The sequence below is a fragment of the Callionymus lyra genome, chromosome 7, assembly GCF_982586985.1.
Source record: "Callionymus lyra chromosome 7, fCalLyr1.hap1.1, whole genome shotgun sequence".
Lineage (NCBI taxonomy): Eukaryota > Metazoa > Chordata > Actinopteri > Syngnathiformes > Callionymidae > Callionymus > Callionymus lyra.
Window position 1 is genome coordinate 24,272,244 of NC_141824.1, and position 23,975 is coordinate 24,296,218.

General features: G+C 37.2%; 1 protein-coding gene and 1 long non-coding RNA gene across 2 annotated transcripts; both read left to right on the plus strand.

Moving 5' to 3' along the window:
• Nucleotides 1-11,251: 11,251 nt before the first annotated feature.
• LOC148075758 (mRNA decay activator protein ZFP36) lies at nt 11,252-13,988 on the plus strand. The gene is made up of 2 exons (XM_087795919.1): nt 11,252-11,385; nt 11,706-13,988. The coding sequence occupies exons 1-2, from the start codon at nt 11,353-11,355 to the stop codon at nt 12,948-12,950; spliced, it is 1,278 nt and encodes a 425-aa protein (XP_087652045.1). The 5' UTR covers nt 11,252-11,352; the 3' UTR covers nt 12,951-13,988.
• A 4,483-nt stretch (nt 13,989-18,471) lies between these two features.
• LOC148075759 (uncharacterized) lies at nt 18,472-22,117 on the plus strand. The gene is made up of 3 exons (XR_015711865.1): nt 18,472-18,637; nt 19,027-19,166; nt 21,446-22,117. It is a non-coding gene; the product is annotated as an uncharacterized LOC148075759 (long non-coding RNA).
• Nucleotides 22,118-23,975: the final 1,858 nt, after the last annotated feature.

Genomic DNA, 23,975 nt, shown 5'->3' on the forward strand with positions numbered 1-23,975 from the left:
GACAGTAGACATTGGTTCTGTGAATTCAATATTATTTGTAATTGACACTTCATATAGACCTGATTTTGTATTTCCTTTATCATTCCTTTATCATTTAAGCCAAATATCAGCAATATTCATCCGGATGGTTGAATCCAAAGCTCTTAGGCAACACAGGGGATTAGTCTTAAATACATCAGAATGTACATTGTAATCTCTAGTGAGTACTATACTGTATATAATTTTGATCTGAAAGTCATCATATAGTCAACTGACATGATCATTTCAGGTTGTCAAATCTATTAAAATGGATCATAATGTCCGTACAGAAATACAATTGCAAAGGTACATCTATAGTGAACACTCGTGATACTCGATAGCTAGCATGATTGATTATTATTGATCATTTGAGGGGGTTCTCATACAACTAAGTGTATTTAGAGAGGATAAAACGGTAATTATTGCGTTGACCACCCGCTATCTGATTAATAAATCCCTTGCAACATTTTTACTTTGAATGTTCTGAAGGTATGTATAGCGTTAATGCAATTTTTTCTTTTTTTAATCAAAGAGAGTTTCTTCATTGATTCTCATTCTAGTCATATTTCACCCAAAATTCGAAATGTACTCATATTCCCCGCACCCTCATTTCGACTAAGGGGTTGGGATTATTTTCAGATTAATCTCTTTCTTTTTGGAGATACAGGCAAAAATGTATGTCCATGCTAATGTAGCGACCGCGGCTCGTCTTCCCTATGCCAAAATGAAACACTTAAACACATTCAAATACATTCATCCTGCTCCTCCATACTGTCCCTCTTGTGATGAAGCCCCAACATGAGAAATTAAACCAAAAAAAGATAAATTGGTCTGTATTTTAAGATTGTTTGTAGCAGAAGCTCACAGTGTCACCACTGATATACACCGGAAGCTCGCATTTTTGTCTCTAACAACAAAAGGGAACAGATTACTCCAACTCTTAGTCGACATGAGTGTGAAGTTTGGAATACTATCATTTTAGCACAAATCTTAGTTAGACGCCGAAGAGAGGGAGTGCTGAACTGTCCGTCTCAGGCGTACATACTTACTTCATTATTCTGAAAAACAACACTGAAACAAAAGCAAGAAACTTCTTCTTTCATTTGTCTGCTGCCCATCTACTTTCAAAGATTAATCCTTAAAAGTGACCACAAGTCATTCCACTCTCCCTGGAATCTATTCTTCACCTCTTTTCAATTCGCGGATGTGTCTTTCAGAAACCTCTCACATCTGGACAGGGCTTCATACAAACACGGCCACTTTAAATATGATTGCAAAAGCCGTGAATTATTAGCAGATGTCAGTACAAATGTATAATTAGCCAGTTTCGCAATGCGCTATTTAGCAAGATAATTTGATTTTCTGTGAGTGACATTAAGAAATCAGGTCATCTGTTATGCTGAATCACTCGGCTTGGAATCGGGACTCATCGTTAATGAGTTTATAAAGTAGTAGCCGCGCTGACACATTTGCTTCACAGCGACTTCATTAGAATGGTATTTGTGGAAACACAGCTTTTTCTTCCCTGTTGTCTCCCTCTTTGTTCCCACAGTGACGCCAAGAACATACTTTTCCTTTTAAAGACCAGGGAGCAACAGGGCCGAACACACATAATATCGCTGCAGAAGTGAAGAGGGCGTTCGGCGTATCCAACGTGGAATCTCGACGTTGACGCAGAAGATGAGCTTGAAAAATATGCAGGTCATTAAAACGATACAGCTGTCCCTAAATAATCCCCAGGCAACGCACACGTCTTCCAAGCGAGTTCAAATCAGTCGTGGCCCCTGCGTTGACGTCACCTCCACATTATGGACGCAACAACTTCAAGTCTCAACACGGTTTGTTTAGCGCTGTGTTTGCTCAAAGTGTTGGCTCAGAGCTCCTCTGTCTCCTTCAGACACCATCAGCCTTTACGCCAGTGAGCAGGGAAAGACGTAAACACAAAAATATCTGTGTTAAATGGTACAGAATGTTTTTCAAAGCTGACTCATGGTAAGGGAGTATTTTTTGTGCTAAAAAAACAACAACTTTGTTTCAGTTTCTTTAATTTATGGAAGAAATAGAGACGGGAAACAACATTTGTTACCAACAATTCCAGCATTTTACTTAAAAACATAATTTTTTAAACAATATGCCGTGTTTAGTTTGGCAATCTACATACACTTTAATGCATTTGGGATTTTAAATTCTGAATCATATGATTTTCTGAGGTTCCGGTCACCTACCTCAATGACTTGACAACACAAGACAACGTGTTCTACCTATACCTTCGAAAAAATAATATATTTTACTGGCAGCTCAGAGCCGCGAGGAAACTCCCCAGAAACTCCTCTCTTTATGCTGCTGTTGCTTTTCCAGGAATGTCTTTCACCTATCATTGCCCTCTATTCTTAATTTTAGGGGCTATTTTGCTTTGTGGCTTGGTCATTTCCTGAAAGTTCCTCTCACGGCAGTGCAGAACATTTTGTTTCATTTTCCATCTTGGCTTCCCATCTATCCCTCCCCCCTCTCTTCCCCTCCTCTGCTTGCCTTTCTTTCCTTGTGGGAAGGAAACCAGTTTGCTTATTGTGAAAGTGGGGAGAGATATTAAGAGGGTCTGGAAAAACAGCAGAGAAATGGTAGCGGAGTTTTCATTTAAAAGTTAACCGAGTGACTGAAAATAAACAACAGGAGATATTGAATTGCTCGAATCTGGTGCGGTTTGAAAGGGCAACTAATGTGAAAACTCTCCTGATTTACTCACAAGTTTCAAATGTTAAAGTCTTCCTCTCCAAGATGCAGTAAGTCTCTCATCATGTTTTGAATTCTCGTTGAATGATAGGTTACAAGAGCGAAGCCCATTACAAAACAATAATGCATTTATTGATTCCTCCTTTAGCCAGAAGCCAAAATTTAAATTCCAGTAAAACAAAGTGTTTTAAGAGGGCAGGGATCAAGCACATTTTCTAATGTATATATTTCAATGAAAAGAACGTTTGATACTGATGATACAATATAGGTCAAACTTATACATAGTTAAAAAACACTGTCCTGTTATTGAGTGGATATGAAATTGTGTACTTTTAGTTTTTGTTCTACTTTAACATCATCTAATTTAGAGAAATTATGAGAGGATGATTATCTTTTAAATGAAATGCTTTCGTTAATAATTGAGTTTAATCTCTGGTCACAGTGACGTATTTCTACTAGTAATCAGGGAAATGTGTTTATGTTTAAGCCCCTCAAGTGTTTGTGATCTTTAAAACTTTCTCAAGAGCAGCGTTGAATCGTCCGGGAACAGATCTTGCAGCACTCGAGAGGGTTAAGAACTCAACTCAAACAGTGCGACGAGGAAGCAAGAGCGACGGGAATGAATAAACAAAAGTGAAATTCCTCAGGCATGAGTGACATGTTCATACAAATATGGATTTGAACCTCAAACGTTTGCACTTGGAGTACATGTTGTACGCATCAGTGTGTCATGTGACAGCTGTTGCTAAATAGCTGTGGGAGCTTGCACTTGCAAAAACAAAACTCACATGATCGAACCTGTAAACCGACTGTACCGAGTGTAAGATGTATTTTCTTCAGTAATCCCTTTCCTGCCATCAGTGGTCGCTAGTTTAAGATGAAAGTAACATTGAATTTTTTACTTTCTTCAAGTACACACATGTGATTTTATGATCTCAAGTAAGACACAAGTGAAGCAACTCACACCACTTTGTGTGTTCTTTCAATCATTTATTGTTTCATGGTCCAGAATTTGCGATAAACAAGATTGTTAATGGATAGAAAATATTATAATTGAACATCCAACAATGACAATGTTTTGAATAATTCAATACAAAATGACAGTGTGTCAGAACTGATGCCAGGTTGGACTTCCCTGGACCAAAGAACAAATACATGCAGAAAATGATTCCAACATAATGATCCTTCTCCATCACATGTTCACTGAACAGTGAATTATTAACATCTGTCACACCCAGAACAACCTATTAAATAAAATAGATCAGCTTTAATGATTAATTTAAAAAGCTTGGCTGTCACATCACCTCTCTGTCTATTAACTCTGTAGTTGAAAAATAAGGGTGTGTTCAGCACACAGTATATGTGTTATGCAGTTTGGTTGCAAAGTTTCAAGTCCAACCAGTCAAGCATCGAGTCGTTCCACACCTTCGGTCTCCACCTCTCGGCTTGTATACTTTCTTTAACTACCTTTATTTTCGAGACTCGTTCGATGTCAATTTCTCCAGCGTGTATGTTTGTCTCCTCCTTATGTAGGTCAAGTTGTCAATCATTGTTGATCCTGTACTCTTGTTCGGGTCATAAAACACTCCTTTAACTTTATATTTCAATACACGATATAAAGACATCTGACATCAGACCAGCGTCACAAGGCCCCTAAAAAACAAAACAATTAAAGACATATTATTTATTTTCATGTATTTAATATACAAAAATGTACACATGATTATAAGGACGTAGGTAATGCTACAGAAACCAAACACAAAATGATGGAAATACAGGTTAAATGTAAATAAATGTGGTTAAACTGTTGCTTTTCGTGTGTAGCAAAAATCAATAAAATTAAAATGAACTTAATTTAAAATTCTCTACAACAGCATGTACAGTCGCTAGGGGTCACATGACTTTATTTAAAGACATATTAAAACAAATGAAAATAGTCTAAACCACTAGTTCATTAGTGGCTTAAGATCCCGAAACCATGTCGAACCTCCAAGCATTTTGTCACTAAATTCAACTATATTTTTTATTTGGTGTTGTTGTTTTATACAGTATACTATATCAGATGGATTTTTAACAATAATTGAATCATCTGTTTCTTATCCTTTTATGACTATTTCTCAAAAAACAATTAAATCTTCTAAATAAAAGTTTAAAAATACTTTAGTGAGAAGTCCGACAGATATAACCGGTCAATAACCAACACAAGGAAATCACAGGAATCCATAAATCAAACCCCGAAAGTCGAAAAATTTGTTGCTGACACATGAAAAAAAAACAACCTGATGACCACTTATTGCGCATATCCTGAGCTACCAGATTACTGGCAGTGAACTGACTCAGCATATAGACTGATGCAAAAGACGCGCTATCATTTCGACATGTGGGAAATTCTCAGTTCCATAAAGCCGCGCTCAGTCAATGTATGTCAATTAAAGAATCCTTTCGTCAGTTTCTCTTCAACGTCATGTATGTTAATGAGGATGCAGGAAAGACCCGTGACTCAAATGCTTTATTAAACAAGTTTCGAGATGCAAATGAAATGACGAAATGTATAGAAAGCGACAGTACTCTAGCGTAATCACTGAGGCTGAAACCTTTTTAAAACGAAAACTTAGCTAACTCATGGTTTTTGTCTCAGCAATGGTGACCAAGTGGTCCATAACCCGGGCTTGCAACTGGTCCATGATGTTTCTTTGAACAAAGAAATAAAAAAAACAAGTGTGTAATTTTTGTTGCATTGATTATTTCTGTCTAATTTAAACATTTAATAACAAACACCAGTCCATGTATTGGACCATGTTGTCGCAGGCTGACCTGCTGATTCAGCATTATGGTGGGATGTATTCTTCAGGCACTAAGTTAGTTTTATTTTTCCTGTCATGCCATTTTATTTAAGGTTTGTCCGTATTGTCTTGTTTATCTGCTGAAATATTCTTTTTTAAATCACTTATTTTTATTAATTTTGAATCAAAGTTTTCGTTTGTAAAGACTTTCTCATCCTCAAATGTATAGCTTCGCGTAAGAAGTCTGGGTTGCCTTTTCCCTCAGAAACCTCCAAGGAAAAAACCTAAGGCGTTCCAGCGTCTACCACTCCTTGAGTGCCAGGAACACCACATTAGGAGGCGGCTTTGAGTCATCCTGACTAGGTACTCATGACACCTCAACTAGCTGTTCTAAATGTGGGCCACCAATCTGACAGATCTCGCCCAATAGGATGACTCCGAGATACGTATCTGGGCTTACGTGACTTCCAGGATGAAGTAGGTGTTCCACTGATGCACTTAAAATCCTCCCCTGAGCCTCTTTTGAAACAACTCCAGTGACTGTTGGATGTCTTGAATAAATACAAATGTCATACATTTGCGTATTCCTATGACATAGTTTCCTAACTGGGAATCACACATAAGAGAGTCTGTTCAGTTCTAGTGATAGTATCTAAGAAACCTGAAGCATTTTGTCAAATGACCAACTGTTTTTAGACTTTGATATTTATATATATATATTTTTTGTATGGCTTTTTTATGACCTACTGCACATTGTCATATCGTAAAATTATTATTTTAAATTGTTGTTTTTTACTCTTGTGACTCCAAAAATGGCCACACTGTAGTACAAATTAAAAGATTAACTTAAATTCAATAAAATCTTAAATTCAAATTGAACCATATAAGAAATTAAATCTTTTTAAATCTTTTTAAATCTTGATAAATGTGCTCAAGGTTTTTGAGTTAAAAGACAGACATAACATATTTTGCTCCTTCATACTGATAATTATTGTTTTTATTTTTTTCTAATAACATTTTTGAGAGTTTGTTGTATTTAAAAGCAAGTATAACTTTAACACTAAAATGATCTTATTCAAATTAGTTTTTGAGGGAGACATAAGCAATTAATTTTCTTAGCAAGGTCGTACTTCATCCAATAGATTGACTTCCTCTTCTTCAGTACTCAAAGTTTGATGGTAATTTCCCTAGAATATTCTCATCCTAATAAAAGTGGAGTGTCCTCATGCTGTATCTGCGTGTGCACATCCCTCTGGTGCAATACTGTCCGAGTGTGAAAGTCCAGTTGTTATCAAGCCACCTGACACAGAAACGACAGTATCTGTTAAACATATGATAACAGGCGGGGGACGTGCTTCTCTCTACGCACATTTTTTTTAAGGAGAGGCAGGTACTTTCCGCGGCCGTGATGTCAATTACGGCTCCCGACACAAACTACTGACTCACATTCAACCCTCCCTCCGTCCAGCCATCCCTCACATGAACCCTCCGTCTCCAAACCGCCTTGTTAAGGTTTCAGTTTGTGACCTCTCAGCAGACGTGTTAGTTCTGAAAACCCTGCTTCATACCTGTTGCTTAGGAACCGTTGAACCTGTGCAGGCTTGTGTGTGCGCGATGTTTAGCCCGTCTCCATGGCGATGTGACTGAGGGCATGGTTAAATATTTGCAAACAATCACTTATTAGACTCACGGACTGGACAAATAGTGACCGTACGGAGCTTCTGGTCCGTCTGGGACTGGAATCGTAACAGAAAGTAGAAGCAAAACAAGTCATAAAGAAACCAAAGATGGTAGGAAGGCCAGAAAAAAAAGAAAACCATTTATGCTTCTCAGTCATCAACAGTATCATATCTTATCTTTTGTGTCCCAGTCAGCGCTGTCATCATGAGCGATAATGAGGATGACTTTGCTGTTTTCTACCTTCTCGGATGAGTCACTACTTACTTCTTACGGTCAAAAACAACACACGTGATTGTCAGGGTGAGGACTGTGTGGGCGGCAAGGTGTCTGTAGGAAAAAACTCTTTATTTTTCTGTCATTTATTTCTCTGTTTTTGCATTTTTCTGTAAAACACACAGTAAAATATTCCAGGTAAATTTTAATTACAGCTGAATTCAATCAACAAAAAAAAGTTGTGAGTACATTGTAGTTGTAACTTTTTCACAGCATAACTTTTTTTTACCTCTATTTCAATTTTACATTAAATTTGTGTTTTTTAAGAGCAATAACCAACATACAAATTTTGAGGGACATTTTTCTAACTCTCTAAACAGGCCAACAATTCTCAAGAAAATGGATCATATCATAGTGCTAGTTCTTTATTTGTATATCACTCAAAGACAATACCTAGTGAAAACAAACAATAATGACATCAGTCCCATGTTTGTCTTACTGTGACGTCAAATTAAACAATTTTCTATCTCATGGTTTTTCAATTTGACTCACTGTGTCAATAATTTGTTAAGGAATTTTCGTGTTTTCTAATATCTCAGGTAATAATTTATCATTCTTAGTTATACATAGAATGTAATTCATCGGTTTGGATTTTATTATAGTATTAAAATAAAAACTAGTTATATACATATATATATATATATATATATATATATATATATATATATATATATATATATATATATATATATGATCAGTTCCGTCTTGGGTCCGACTTTCTTTCCTTATTGGACTGTCGTTATATGAACTGTTGAATTTGATATTGGTGAGTAAATCTTTGCGGGATTTCAACCTCTGTTCAACATCTCCGGGTCTCCTGATGTGGTTTAATGCAAACACACATTCTACATGCTAGAACAAAGTGTACACAGGCCTGTGTGGGTTAATGATCTATTTATACAGCTTAAGTGCATTATACACAGTCATAGGACAGGGATCTGCGCTATAAGTCCGGTTCACTGTGTCACACAAATCATATGCATTATATAAACCATGAAAAAAGGGTCAATCATTATTTAACGAGATAAAAAATCTATAAATAAAAACAAAAAGTTATTTTCAATTATAATGAGTGTTTAATTTAAAAGACCCTTCACTATTGAAAATCAATTAAAAGCAATACATTATTAAAAATAAAGGCTTTTTTTTTTAGTTGAGTAAAGGGTTTTCTACTTCTTAAACGTGTTTGATGTACAGGGGTGTGACAAATACAATTGTGTAACGTCTTAACATGTTTTAAAAATGTCACGTAACATGAAAAAATCCCCAGTGGAAAACTTGGCATGAAGCTCGGAGTTGCTTAGTCACAGAGCAAGAGAGAGAAAAAAAAACAACACAACCTGTTATCCACCGAAACAGGAATGCATCTTGAGGTCACGCTTGTATGAATATACCTGAATATTTACAAGTGTGTGTGTGTGTGTGTGTGTGCCCCTCCCTGTCAGAGTGTCATAAAATGAGGCCAGAAAACTCAGATAAAAGAACACAAACTTGTGCTATATGTCGTGAATAAATGGAAATAAATAGCAGGCAGCCTATAGGTGGCCTCTATGTCCAACACCCTGCTGCGTTTGTAAATAGATGAAGTATTTATATCAAGCTTCGGTTATTATTAGCTGAACCCGACACAAGTGTCTGACAAGAGTGTGTCGGTACATCTGTTTGTCTACACCGTGGGAGTTATTTTGACCCTTGTGGCCTCCTTAAACTCTTCGCTGACATGTAGCTTAGCATTATTATTTTTAGCAAAGTTTCTTTCTTTTTTTTATAAATAAGTGGAGCCTTTGTGTCGATATTGAAAATAAATCAAAATAAAGTTTTACCTTACCTTACCTTATTATAAGTGCTGTCAAGAGAATAAAAATGATGAGAGATTAATAATTCGTATCCGTGATTAATCGATCAAATTATTTATTTTTAATCTAAACTAAAATTGCAGAAAAAAACTTGAGTTGTTTTCATACAATTCATTATGACAATATTTAACTGTATTACAAGTGCTGTCGAGAGATTAAAAGGATGAGAGATTAATTAACCGTATCTGTAATTATTTGATCCAATTAATTGTTTTTAATCCCTACTTAAATTGCAGAGAAAAACTTGTTTTTATTAAATCCATTATTGTAGTGATAATAATATATAATAATAATACGATTATAAAAAAAAGTGGCTTCATAAAGCTTTTTTCTTTGTTTTTATTAATGTTTACTTCAGGGTGTGACTGGATACTGTTTTAAACCTAACAACTCAAGGTCAGAAAGACAAAAACAAAATAACAATATTTTACAAACAGAAACAGTAAAGTCAAAGATTAGACATTAAATTAAAAATAAAATATAAAAACAAGAATCATGACTTTTATAGAAATAATATAATATATAAATGAATTGTGATTCATCACAATGTGTAACTTCCCTGTTTTATTATATTTAATTTCATGCTTTCAATTTTAAATTAGACACCTGGTTTAATTTGGCACGACTTCCAGTAATTGATGCCTCAGAGCGCTGCTGGAACCTTTTGGAGGATTGCACAACTGAAGAACATTCTGTTGTCATTGCCAGCATTCGGCATTACTCAATGAGTAATGACTAACGCACTGCAGAAAATAGTTCACGCTCAGATCGTCCGATTTTTGGCAAAACGCTATTAATGATGTCAAAGTCAGAGACTGTGTGCTCTCTTCAATAAAGCGATCTGGTGTGACAGAATCATGTATCCCATGATTTGTTGACAACGCTTGATTTGTTAAGCCTCTGATTTAATTAGTGAGTCATCAATAGAAGCCAAACAAGTATGTGTCTAATGTCATTAGTCCCTCTGTTTTAAAGCCAAACGGTTTATCGAATGTATAAAATCTACCATTTTTTTCTTGAAACGCACATTATAAACAAGTTATTTTTAGTGTGTGCATTGTTCTGTGTACGTTTTCAACTAGTTCTGAACACGTCAGCGACGGTTAGAAGCCATACAAGTGACTAAACCTTAAAAACATACCTTCATACAGACGTTTTTACGCAAATTCACTTTAAATCTGAGTTTGGTTAGGTTTCTTTGCTTCCACCGCTGGTCACCATGGAGCTCTATCTGATTTTTCGTATTTTTGTACTTGATTTCATGTTAAAATATTCAAATTAGTCACTCGTACCGATAATATAGCTGGTGTAGTCTCTCATTTTCATTATTATTATGATCAAAAAGTGGTCTATGTCGCTCTTTTTATTTAGGAGGTTTGTATCAAATGTGTCCAGGTAGCCCTTTGTGCACCAATAATCATATTGGCCTCCATAAAAAGTTTCTGACCATCAAATTTCATTTCATTATTTCTTTTATGACAAAACATATTCTGGTAAACACACAAAAAGACTGTGTGGTGGGAACAAACGTGAACACTTCCTTAATAGTCCGATTAATCTTGCAAATGTTTAATCCATGTGTGCGAAAAACAGCTTCAATGTTTGTAGGCTGGTTAAAGAATAACCGACGCGTTTGACTTGGTCTACAAGTTCCACAAAGCTGTAATGAGTTACACGGAAATAACACATATGAGGGTCGTGTGCTATGAAACTGTAACATTTCACAGAGCTGGTTAAAAATACACAGATTCAGTTCCAAGAGTGTGTGTCTGAGCGTGTGTGTACGTGTGTGTTTTTACTACACGCCCCCATCTGAGCTCACATGAAACCTGAGGTGGAGGAGGGTGGGGCATCCGGGAACACAGCGAGTGGAAACTCCTCCTGAATCTAGGAGGAGACTAGAGTCGGCAATAAAAGTCAGGCAGAGCAGCGAGAACTCAACTTGACTGGGCAGAAGTAGTGCAACAGTGGAGCCTCAGTGAATCTACTTCTCTTGGACAAAGAGGTACAGCATGTCCGAAATGCTCGACAACATCTTCACGAAGGTGAGATTAAAAGGTTTTTGTTATATTTGTTAGAGTAACTTCTATATTGTTAAGATACTTAATTCTTATTTTGCTCTAATGTGATCAAAACTTTTTTTAATTATTATTATTTTATTGATTCTTTGCTGTGAAACTCAGTTCAAAGAAGGTTTGAGGGATAAAAAGCTGAGTTGTTTTGGTCGCCTCCTAGTTGTGCAAGTGAGAGAGAAAGAGCGTAAACAAGTCTAAATCACAAAGCAGCAGGGCTATTTTGATCACGACTAATCTAAATGTGCAAACAGTACGACTGGATGACTGAACTTATGTTTTTTCTGCAACAGAACTTTCGCAACCTGACCCTGGATGACGCTTTGCTTCAACACCAGCCTCAAGTTAAAGCCCCCAACCACAGTCGCCTGACCCGGTCAACTTCCTTCTTCGCGCCCCCTTCCCCCCCTGCTTCCTCCAGACTCAGTCTCAGCACTGACCATGTCAGCGGCGGCGAAGACGGCGGCAGCTCCATCTGGTCCCCCAGCATTTGGAGCCAGGGCCCGGTGTCCCAGGAAAAACAGCACCCCTTCAGACCGGATCGTGCCATGAGCCTCACCGAGTCCGGCAGCGCTCTGTTGTCCTCTTTCGGACAGCTCAACAACCTCGAGGGTTTTCCCACGGTCCCCAACGCGACAACTGTGGCCCCCCCGCCCGGTTTCTCCAACCTGCCGCCTCAGGTCCAGCCGATGCTGTCGTCCAACCGTTACAAAACTGAACTGTGCCGCGGCTTCCAGGAGACGGGCAGCTGCAAGTACGGCAGTAAGTGCCAGTTCGCCCACGGTGAGGCCGAGCTGCGCGGACTGTACCGCCATCCCAAGTACAAGACCGAGCACTGCAGAACCTTCTACAACTTCGGCTACTGCCCGTACGGATCGCGTTGCCACTTCATCCACGAAGATAAGATCAGCGGCGGCCCGATGACGTCCAGCAAATTCCAGCGACAACTTACCTCTTCCATGGCCGGCGGTCCGAATCCGCGCCACCAACTCCGCCAAAGTGTCAGTTTCGCGGGATTCCTGGACTCGTCGCGTACCTCGCCCCCACCGTCATTCCTGTCATCCTTCAACGATCCCAACCCAGTGTTTAGCCGGGCCCCGTCTGTTTCCCCACCTCCCGCAGATCATATCTCCCCAGTGTTTGGGGACAATTTGCACAGGGAGTCGGCAGCATTCCACATTGGGAAGCAGCGAACCCGAGCCAGCACTGGGGACATCCACAACATTCCTCTTATCCTGGAGCCAAAGGTCTCTCGCTGTTCCTGTGGCCATGGAAATGACTTTTCCACCGTGGACGGCAAGAAGGGTCGAAGCTTTGCCAGCATGGAAGAGGAGAAGCAGCAAGACAGAAGTTTGCTCTTGGCAGGCCCCGGAGGGTTCATCAAACTTCCCGGCATGCAACGCTTCTCCTCCGAGGACTCGCTCGAAGACAGCTACAGCAGCAGCAGCAGCGGCTCCAGTGGAAGCGAGTCTCCAACGTTCGATTCATCCGCCACCAAGAGGCTCAATGTTTTCGAGCGACTTTCTCTCTCCGACTAAAAAGACTCAAAGAAGTATCCAGAGGAACTGAAATGTAATTATTTGTGCTTATCTGGACTTTTCCTCGGATCTGATCTTGAAAAGTCAGCTTGACTCAATAACACTTAAAGGTTCTTAATCCAGGTTTAATCGGTTTGACGGAAAAAAAAAAAAAAAGGACTTGATTTTAGTACCCTGATGTAATTCGACTTTATTTTAACATTAATGACGGTGTAGTCGACTAGACCTTTATATGTGGTCTTCATTTAGTACTTACTCAGATTGACAGTGCCAGTTGACAGAGATCAAAATGGCAGCAACACAGGTGCCTTAAGATTCTCCCTTTTGCCAAAAACGCTGAAAAGATTTCTTAGAGCCAAGACTCGCACATTTGACTCATTCGCCTTCTTGGACGAGACCCCCCCCCCGGTACTCGTCCTCGATGCTATTTTTTTTATCTGTGAAATGCACTTTACAGCAAATCCAATGGGAGAAACAGTTGTATCTCCCAGTAGCATTCTACCAAAGCTTCATACTCAACTGTTTGTGTGTGCATGTGTGTTGAGTGTGTGTGTGTGTGTGTGTGTGTGTGTGTGTGTGTGTGTGTGTGTGTGTGTGTGTGTGTGTGTGTGTGTGTATGGACGTGCGTAATCTTGGCCTTTTTTCTAGAGACCTGAGGTGCAGGCAGATTTAAGTAGCAAAGTACTCAGAGATCAAAGTTCGCTCGCATAACGTGTTCTCGATCTAATTAACTATCCTGACCCGTCTTTGTTAATCAAACCCCAACATTTGACCTGTTTGTTTGGACAGCCTGATTTAGAGATTTCATCACCGCAGTATTCCTTTCTGTTATTGGTCGCCTAGCATTGTTAACTTAAACTAATGTATTTATTATATTTATTTGTGCTTAAAGAAAAAAAAATGTATTTTATACTTTATTTATGAAGAATTGTATAAAGGTCTGTGAAATATGAATGTGAGAAAAAAAAAGAGCAGTAAAAAGAGAATCATATATTTTCAATTTCCTAAACAATAAATTTGTGAATATAAGAAGCAAAAGTTGTTGTTTCCTTCTTCCTGTTGTCGGCGTTTTTGTTTGCACTTTACACCTAAGTTTCTTGAGATATGGCCCACTTGTGTAAGCTTCAGATCAAAGATTTGTTTGGGATTACAGTGCCAGTCTTGTGCAACGTATTTCCACACAAACATAAGCCACAGAAGTTGTCAAGGTAAACAATAATGCAGCTGACAACAGTTGTATAACTTAACTCGTGATAATCTCTTTTATAACCAAGCTATAATGTTCACCATATTATCATGTAAGTCTATATTTTTGTCCATCATAGGCCTCCATCCCCCTACTGTGTTCACGGCACACATTGTGTTGTTGTGTATACAACTCAGGAAGCTCTGGATTTACATAACAACCTATAAAATCTTGTGTTTCTACGATTTCACTTCCAAGTCATCAACCTTTCCTGTCCTTGAAATGTCTTTTTCCGAAAATCCAACCGACGTGTTCGGCTTTCTGTTAATAATTGAAACTGTAGATGTGTGTCTAAGTTCAGGCAGATAACGGCCAACTTTAAAAGTCCAAGGTTTGAATTTGCTTCAACGTATCGTGGTGACGTCAATTCACTGTTAATTATTGATATAAAACCGATATTTAGAAAAAAGTCAAATCGATTTTTAAAATACACACAAATTCAGGCTTTAATAAGTATTTGTTCAAACAAGGTTTCACATATTAAACAGCATCACAACTATCTAAGAAAAGTTAAATCATTGTTTATTTTAATGGTTGAGTCAGATCATGATAATACATAAAGTTAGTGTTTAATGGTTGAGGAAAAACTTCAGTTTCAAAGGTTTTTTTTCTCACATATTATAAGACAGACTTAACTTAAATGGTAATTCCTATTTTAAAAGCAAAGTGTTTTAAAAAGATATATATACAAAATCCAACTTATTTGATCATTGTGTTCATAGCAGTGTTGAGTATAGGTAAGATTAAAAAAAATAAAATCAACAAACAACAACATAATCACGAGATCATTCATAGGTGTTTTCACAGCATTTTATTCTTCTTGGTTTCCCACCATCAATGTTTGTTAGTCTTACACAGTCTCTGAATCATTAAAGCTATTAGCCATCCCTGAGGCTGTTAATGATTCACCACAAAACTGCCGAGGTCGGTTTTTCAGACACAAGGACATTGAATGTCTGCTGTTGCTGACACTTTACTCTATAAAATAAAAAGGATAAAAAGTTATGACTCAATAGGTAATATATTGAGACAATAAAACATCATTGAACAGAAATGACAGTGAACCTTGTACGAAGAAATAAAAAAAAGTCAGGAAATGTTGAGACGTATATCAAGGAGATTAACATTTGAAAGAGATTAAACAATAAACATACAGCGATAAGACACATGAAGTGAAGTAATTTATGAACTTATTTGCTTATTAGGGTTATAAAATGTAGCGAGTTTGCTTTCATCAAGTAGATCAGCCTTAATATCACCCTTGTCTGTAGAGGAACATTGTTTTAATAAAGTTAATAAAGTGGAAGTACAAATCAAATTGTTATTAAACATGTAATTATACTTCAGGGATCAATGAGTCCTGAAAAATACTACAAACTATAATAATATTCCTTAAATGAGATAAATTGCATCATTAAATACTAAATTAACATCATAATAAAATATATAAATATAATCACCTTGAAGAAGCTGTGACTCAATACTAATAGTAAAAAGAAAAAAAGGGAAAAAATACTGTTAATGCAATGATTGCTGAACGTCAGTCAACAGTGACAGAGGCAGAACCCAGACGTTAAATAACACAGCCAGAATAAAAAATTAAGAAAAAAAGTTCCCTAATGTTTCGAAATCAGCCGTTATACAATGTTTTGTTCTGAAGCAACCGTAAACAAGAGTGATTGTTGCTATGCGTGTTTCTTCTCTTGTTTGCTGTTGTCGTATTTGGGATACTGAAAAATATAAAACCTCTCCTTTTTTTTTTCTATCATTGCATATAGATTAGCAAATAAGGTTGAGCAATAGTCGAAGCTCCAGAACTAAAGGTCAGATTAAAAGAAATGTTACGCAACTTGTCGTTTGCTAACTGGGTCACTGGATGTTAATAAAATATCGTTTATGAGACAAAAAAACATATTTTAACAATAAAAAAACATAATATTTAAATGTATTATTATTCATTCAAATATTGGTGATGTATAGAATAAACATATTACAAGAAGGAGATCATATAATTCAAAATGAATATAAAAAAATAATAATTCCTTTAATTAAGACTAAATGTGTCAAACAGATTAATTTATGCGTTCAGCAACAGTTTGAAAAAACTGAGTATACATTTCAATAAATTCCTTTATAATGATGCAATACACCACATGTTTTTATTCATGTTATTGAGCAGTTCTTGTTTTATATTTAATCTGCAATATCGTTTGTGTGTTTACTTTTTAGTGCAGCGTGCGTTGAGTATTCAAATTTCCCACAGTCTTGTTCCTTTTTTATTTTTATACTCGTATCATTTATATCCTGACCACCTACACCAAGAGGACCTGTTTGCTTCCACATTTGCCTTTCCGACTACGCAAATAACTTTCACCAACTTGTCCATTATTAATATGTCACCTTGGAAGTTCATGGAAAAAAAACGTGTTTATTTTTAGCAAAGGTAAACAATATGGCATTGACATCCTGAAGCTGATACCATCAACTTAAAGGGCAAATTCATTGAATACGTAGTTTGCTTGTATCTACTTGAACTCACGTCTGTTATCTATTCAATGTGTGGTCAGGAATAGACAAATTATAAACATATATTTGGTTAATAAGTTCCTCTGAAGGTGGACTTAAGTCTGATTTGTTTTTGTTCACGCGTGTTCTTTTATAGCCAGTGTTCTTCTGGCACATATGTACATTCTGGCATGAATGCCTGAAACATCTGTTTGAAAATAACGAAAACCCTTAAAGACCACAATAATTAAGTGTAGCGATATGGTATCTATAGTCACCACCACTGTATCCTTTTTTTTATATAAAATGAACATCGATATATTCACTGGGTTTCTTTATTTTTATCTTGCAATAAAAACCCCAACCACTAGTTGGCAGTAGTTATCAAGTCCTCCAGGCCAAAAGACAACAATCAAATCTTGCGAGATCCCGGCGATGACTGTGGACGAGAGGATACAGTAGACTCCACCCACCCTCCCAGTCAGTCTGAGTCTGGTTCTGCTAAAGGATTCTGCCTTCTAAAAGGATGTTTTTCCTCGCGTCTGACCCACTGTGAGTCTCATTGTTGATTCGCTGCGATCTGTTTTTCTTTTCTCCAATATAGTCTTACTTGACCTGTGAAGTGTCTTGAGATAACTTTGTTATGATAAGACACTTTAACTAAAATTGAATTGATTTAAATATACTTTTTATTGGGCATATTTGGGCTTTTTCTCATTTCAACCGAAGGAGAGAGGAACAGTCACAAGATGTCCCTGAAATTCCAGTGTCTTCCAGGAAAATGATGCAAAATATATCGTAGTAAATCTTATCTCATTATTGCTTCAGCCCTGGTTTCTGCGTCACTAACTGTTTCAATAGTCTCTATTGCACAATAATAATCAATGTTTGCCTTCAAACATCTTAGAATTTCTTAATTTGGAGAAGCTGATCAAATTTTTATATTTATTAACAGAGAGGTGAGGTTGTCACTGAGTTAGCCCTGTTTTGTAGTATCTATGAAGTCAGTCCAGGAATATTATCAGGGTATATTCATTCAATAAATGGCTTTAAGTGACTGAAATGTTGATACTAACTAGTGAACCAATAGAGAGTATTGTTTGATATGGAACAGCATTGGTTTCTATTCGCGACTACGAACAGGAAATGAAATAACCTCTGGTAATCTGTATAATCTAGAAGAATCCTGCTTACTTAAATTAATATTTAACGACAATATTTCACCAGAACTTAAAAGGAAAAAAACCTTCCAGTTTTTGCCGTGTGTTAAATGTACTCAAAGCTTCCTTCAGTCTGATGATAATATACTCGATAGATAGTCCTGCCGAGCTTCAGGTAGAAAACTGTTTATTTACTTCCCCACCAAAACAAATAGTTCACTTTCTACGAGACTGCTTGTTTGTCGACGTATTTGGGGAGGAGGAGTGACCGAACGAGGGTGAGGAGTTGTAGTGTCAGTAAGCCAGACCTGGAAGGAGAAAATATTTGAGTTGTGACATCACAGCAGCAGAAGGGAAGTGCTCTCCTTTTATAGCCATGTTCTCTTCCTTTGCCACATTCCTCAGCCACAGGAGTCGCCCTGCTCCTCCTCCTGCTCTCTTTTCCTCCGAGCTCACTGCTTTTGCAGCCAAGAAGTGTGACGCAAGTGTTTGGAGGGGGAACGGTGGGGGTTGGAAGGAGGAGCGAAGGAGGTTGGGTTGGACCACTATTTCAGGGAAGAGCAAAATGTACCAGCAGAGTAAAGTACTCAGCTATTATGACGTACTTTTATTGGATATTTCGATTGAGAAACAACAGGTTATATTTACTGGAACTCTATTGAACTCAGTCTGTCAATGAATCCTGAATTTCCATATAAATAAGAGTAAATGAAGAATACAAATGAATACGTCTGTTTGGGTGGATGGATTCACGTGAGGGGCGGGACTGAGAAAAGGTTTGTAAAAAAAAGGTTTATGAGCCATTTTGGGTGGAACATGAAATTATAGCTTACTGTGAAACAGACACAATTACACATGGTGATGGCAGTAGTAGAGTTGGATTTTAAAAGCGGAAGAAGCTGGTTTTACTATAATCATGACCTCAGCAGTGTGTAAATAAAAACATGGATAATTAAATTATAAATAAATAATATAATATAAATATATTACTTTAATTTAATGAACTATGGCCTAACATCCTAAAACATATGTATTTATTTTACCTTCTGGTTTGTGTATTCCTAGGTTTGTCACTACTAATATTGGGCTGAACTACTACTACATAATTCAGGTGTATAATATTGCTGAAAAATATTCATTTACAATAGATTTTCTGTATGTTCAGGATTTTGGGAGGAAACTGGAGTTCCTAGAGGAACCTACATGGGCATGGTTGACCCAGAACTTCTCAGCTCTGATGATTGGAAAGTAAAAGGATAAAGGCTGTTAAGAATCCAACACTTGGGGCTGAACCACGGATTGCAGGTGAGTCACTAGGATAGTGTCAACAATTAATAAACAGCTGTTTAGTGTGGGTTACCATCTACCTAGTGATTGTGTATTTACTGGTGGTTTAGTTGTCAGTGTCTTTAGTGGAAGAATCCAATGTCAAAGCTAAATGTCCACAGTCTTGAGCACCTTGATCTGTACTCAGACAAGACCTCACTGAAATATATACTGTCATGTTTTCTACTCTCAAACTTGATATACTCCACCTTTGTTTTGGAAACACTAGAAACACTCTCAATAAGATTCAGTACTTTTGTTTCTCAAGCGTCTCCAGTCTGACCTCGACAGTGAACTTGGGACTTTTTTACAAAATGAAACAAAGGCTCTTGTACAATAAGTTTCTTTTTTTTTTCTTTTACGAAATGCTTCACAGCTAACTTGTACTTCAAGTACTTGAGCCATGTTGGAAATAAACAGAACTTCCGTCTCCAACCTGTTGCTGAGGTCACCTGGTCAGATTCAAAGTTAATTGGAGAGCGTAAATGATAAAAAACGATAAAATAAATAACAAAAATATGGTTGAAAATCTTCCCGCCAAATAATTACTTTTATTTTGAAAATTGAGATAATTCCCATTCTGTTCTACCCTCTTTAAAGTTTTACTATCTATTTTCTATCTATTTATAATTGGTCTAGACTTCTTTACTGTGTTCATTATATCAACATTATTGTGCTTCACCATCTGTATACTGAACCACACGTGTAATTATGAGGAGGAATATAGATGTTGGATAACATTAGCCGAGCTTTCTTGCGTAAGGGCGTTGGGAAGAAGAAGAAAGTCCCTCCAGACGGTTTCACATCTGTTTTTGTTATTAAAGGAGATCTTTCACAATGAGGCCATAGATGTTCTCTGCACACTTCCTGTTCATGCTCACACTCAGGGCTCGCTTCTCCTTTTTTTACCCTTCACGCTTCCTGTTTTTACATCCCTTTCTTAGTGTGAAATGAAAATACGTTAACGCCGTGTCAGAGCCGAGTTTATTGATAACACATGTATGAGAGACGCATGGGATTGGAAACAGCCTTGTGTGTTAAAGGTTGAATATCCGAGAGGACGCAGTGGTGTGAGGCGTTTTTTTTATTTAAGTAAATAAAAGTACTGCAAATGGATTTAGACGTGAAGTTCTGCTTTCTTTTTTATGGTGTACATTTCCACCATGGTTACATCATTTTAAATGCTGAAGAGATGCTTTGGCAATGACGTGTTCGTGACACTGACTTTCAAAATAATAGAATAGAATAGAATAGAAAAGCTTTATTCATCCCCAGAGGGGAAACACAACATAAGATGTAACATTTGAAAAACTCCAGTTTGGAAAGTTTCAAACAGGTGCTTCAAATGCATATTCAGGGTAGCAACGAAATCCCCAAACCGATGAAATATCCCATGGTCATTTAAAGTCTTATAGCCGCCAAAAGAATCCAAAATAAAATTATTCTGGACGCCTGGTGTTGATTTCTCTCTGTCTTTTTCCAACAGCTGTTGTACAATCTCTTTCACTTCCCAATTTGAACGAGGTCAGTCTGGTCCAATTTCCTTTTTTCAGTCTAGTTAACGCTTTGTATAAAACTGCTTATAATCCTTTCCTTTGTTCTGCTGAGTTGGGGATTTTTCTGGACTTGGGGCCATTTTGAAACAAGTTTTTTTTAATCATTATTTTTTTTTAAAGCTAATGGAATTATAACCAAGGCTTTAACTACAACATTGACTTATCAAAACACGTATTCAGATCTATTTTGAAGGCGCCGATTCCGACTGAATGTGACATATACATATACACATAGTGGAAAAGTATGGTTCCTGCCCCACGCGTAAACACTGTGCCATCAACAGTGCACTGGCACTGATTAGTTTGTGTATGTCGATAACACAAAATTGTACCACACATGCTCAGTTCATCAAAACAACAATGGCACCAGTTTACTAATTTTTGCTCAAAAATGGGTGGAGCATATCGTATTGAAACATGCCCTGGATGGACGGATGATTTAGAACGGATTGTTAATGCACATCAAATGCATCTTATAAGAAACAAATCTGTGAAATTCAAAGTCTGTCTCGTCAAGACAAAAAAAAATAGAATTTATACTGTGCTGTCACACAATAACACTGATAAATGCTGTGGTTTATACCACCATAAAAGCTTTTTTAACCTGTTTTTTAACTAACTCATATTTGCATCCATACCTGTCTAAATTCACCTCTAACTAGAGGATACATTGAATAACTGCTGCTTCTTTGTTTCTTATAGATGACTGAGCTCTGCAATATTTCCATTACAGTTGCTGGTTCATTTGAGGAAGCTCCTGGAAGACTTCAATATAACATGATTTGATGTTTAGCCCAACATGGACATGTGCAGCAAAGTTTCCACGTGTGGCCTTTTGCCTATATTTACATGACCCTCATGAGGTCAGCGCTCACTGACTTGTTTGTGTTAGTTTCAAATATTGTAATGATATTCAACTAATGTGGTGCAATTTAAAATGTGTATTTTGTAGCTCACATTGTTCATTTCTGTTTTTTTATTTTAATTTAAAATAAAAAAAAATTCAAAATGTATGAACTTGTTTCAACATTTTACTTCCATCATGTCTATCCTTCTTTTTTCTCCTAAAGTAATATTAAAAACACAGGATATTTATTTATTTGACACAATTTCCCCCTTTTGATGGAATTGGTAATTTTTTTTATTTTTTTTTTAAGTATTGTCTGTATCAAGTAAGTGAGTAATGTATATTTTTAAAGGGCCTTTTGCAGATCACAGTACATGGTTATAATAAATTATAAAACTAAAATAGGTCAAGACAAACATAGCAGCCCCAAGATAATTAAAAAACAACTGTTATATAATTAAAAATATTGTCATTCCCATAATAGTAACTGTACTATTTTGATATTGTATTTTGGCGCTCAAGGATACCAAAAGAATAGTGATGTGTTGATGAGGCGTCATAAAACAGCTGATGAGGTATCATGTTTCCGTCTTGATTTTGAAAGACCACTAGATGTCACTCTCAATTTGAAGTGCCATCTAGTGGTCTTTCAAAAGGGAAGACACTGTATCATGATGCTTCATGAACTGTTTCTTGAGGCCTCATCAACTATTTCATGATGCTTCATCAGCTGTTTCATGAGGCCTCATCAACTGTTTCAAGAGGCCTCATCAGCTGTTTCATGGTGCTTCAATAACTGTTTCTTGAGGCCTCATCAACTGTTTCATGATGCTTCATCAGCTGTTTCATGAGGCCTCATCAACTGTTTCAAGAGGCCTCATCAACTGTTTCATGATGCTTCATCAGCTGTTTCATGAGGCCTCATCAACTGTTTCCTGATGCTTCATCAACTGTTTCATGAGGTCTCATAAACTGTTTCAAGAGGCCTCATCAGCTGTTTCATGACGCTTCAATTACTGTTTCATAAGCCTCAACAGCTATTTCATGAGGCCTCATCAGCAGTTTCATGATGCTTCATAAGCTGTTTCATGAAGCCTCATCAGCTGTTTCATGACGCTTCAATAACTGTTTCATAAGCCTCAACAGCTATTTCATGAGGCGTCATCAGCTGTTTCATGATGCTTCATCAATTGTCTCATGATGCTTCATCAACTGTTTCATGAGGCCTTAACAGCTGTTTCATGAGGCCTTAACAGCTGTTTCATGAGGCCTCATCAGCTGTTTCATGATGCTTCATCAAATGTTTCATGATGCTTCATCTACTATTTCATGATGCTTCATAAGCTGTTTCATGATGTTTCATCAACTGTTTCATGATGCTTCATCAACTATTTCATGATGCTTAATCAACTGTTTCATGATGCTTCATCAACTGTTTCATGATGCTTCATCAACTGTTTCATGAGGCCTCATCAACACTACCAAAACAATGTTGCGTATTAAAGTTTTTAATAAAAATGTTTGTGGTTCCACCAATAAACACTAATAATGAAAAGATTGTAACTAAAATGTTTGTTCTTTTGCCCTGATGACCTTGTATACATTAAAATGAATAATCAACATTTTTGAAAAATTTGAATGCAGAATAATGACAGGCATCTCACTCCCAAACCTAATTCATAAGTCATAAATATTATTATTATTTTGCTCTTTCCTCAATAACAAGGTATAATCTATAAATATGAGGTAACAACACACTGCCAAATTCATTAAACTGTGTCTGGAACAAATATGGTATGTTTATTTAACACACTTTCGATAACAAAATTATTTCTCTTCCTCCACCTGCTACTTTATTACATGATCTGATTATATTTAATATTCACTGTCTGTGTATATGTGGAGATGCAGTGATGTATATCCTCATCAAGTCTCTCTGCTGAGGGAGCAATATTCCGGCTCAGCTGCTTCTCATCAGACGCTCGTGTTATTTCAAGTTTGCTGCTTTAATTCTAGGCTAAAATCAGCAGCGAGCCTGTGGCTGCCGGCTCGATTCATGACACAGCACATACATCTTAACCAGGGGGGGACAATGAGCCCCTCTGTGAGAAAGCCCTCGAACACATATGCTCAGATACACACTGGTATGTTTAAACAGGTGGAGCGAAAATGAAGTGGTGAGACGTGTGTGTGTGTGGGGGGGTGCGTGTGTGTGTGTGTGTGTGTGGTTGTTGAGAGGAAAGAAATGGATATTATGGAGTGTGTGTGTTTAGCCTTGGCTGCCCTCCCAGGAATACATACCACGGTGACACTAGTGCAGTGCCGACACCAGCAGAAATCCCGCTTGTGAAAATAAGCACCAGGGAAAAAGAGGAGAATAAAAAG

What these genes read in the sequence shown, in the direction of transcription:
- LOC148075758 (XM_087795919.1), top strand. Translation starts at nt 11,353, where the DNA reads ATGTCCGAAATGCTCGACAACATCTTCACGAAG. An exon ending in TCGACAACATCTTCACGAAG is followed by an intron (nt 11,386 to 11,705) that starts GTGAGATTAAAA and finishes TTTCTGCAACAG; the next exon opens with AACTTTCGCAACCTGACCCT.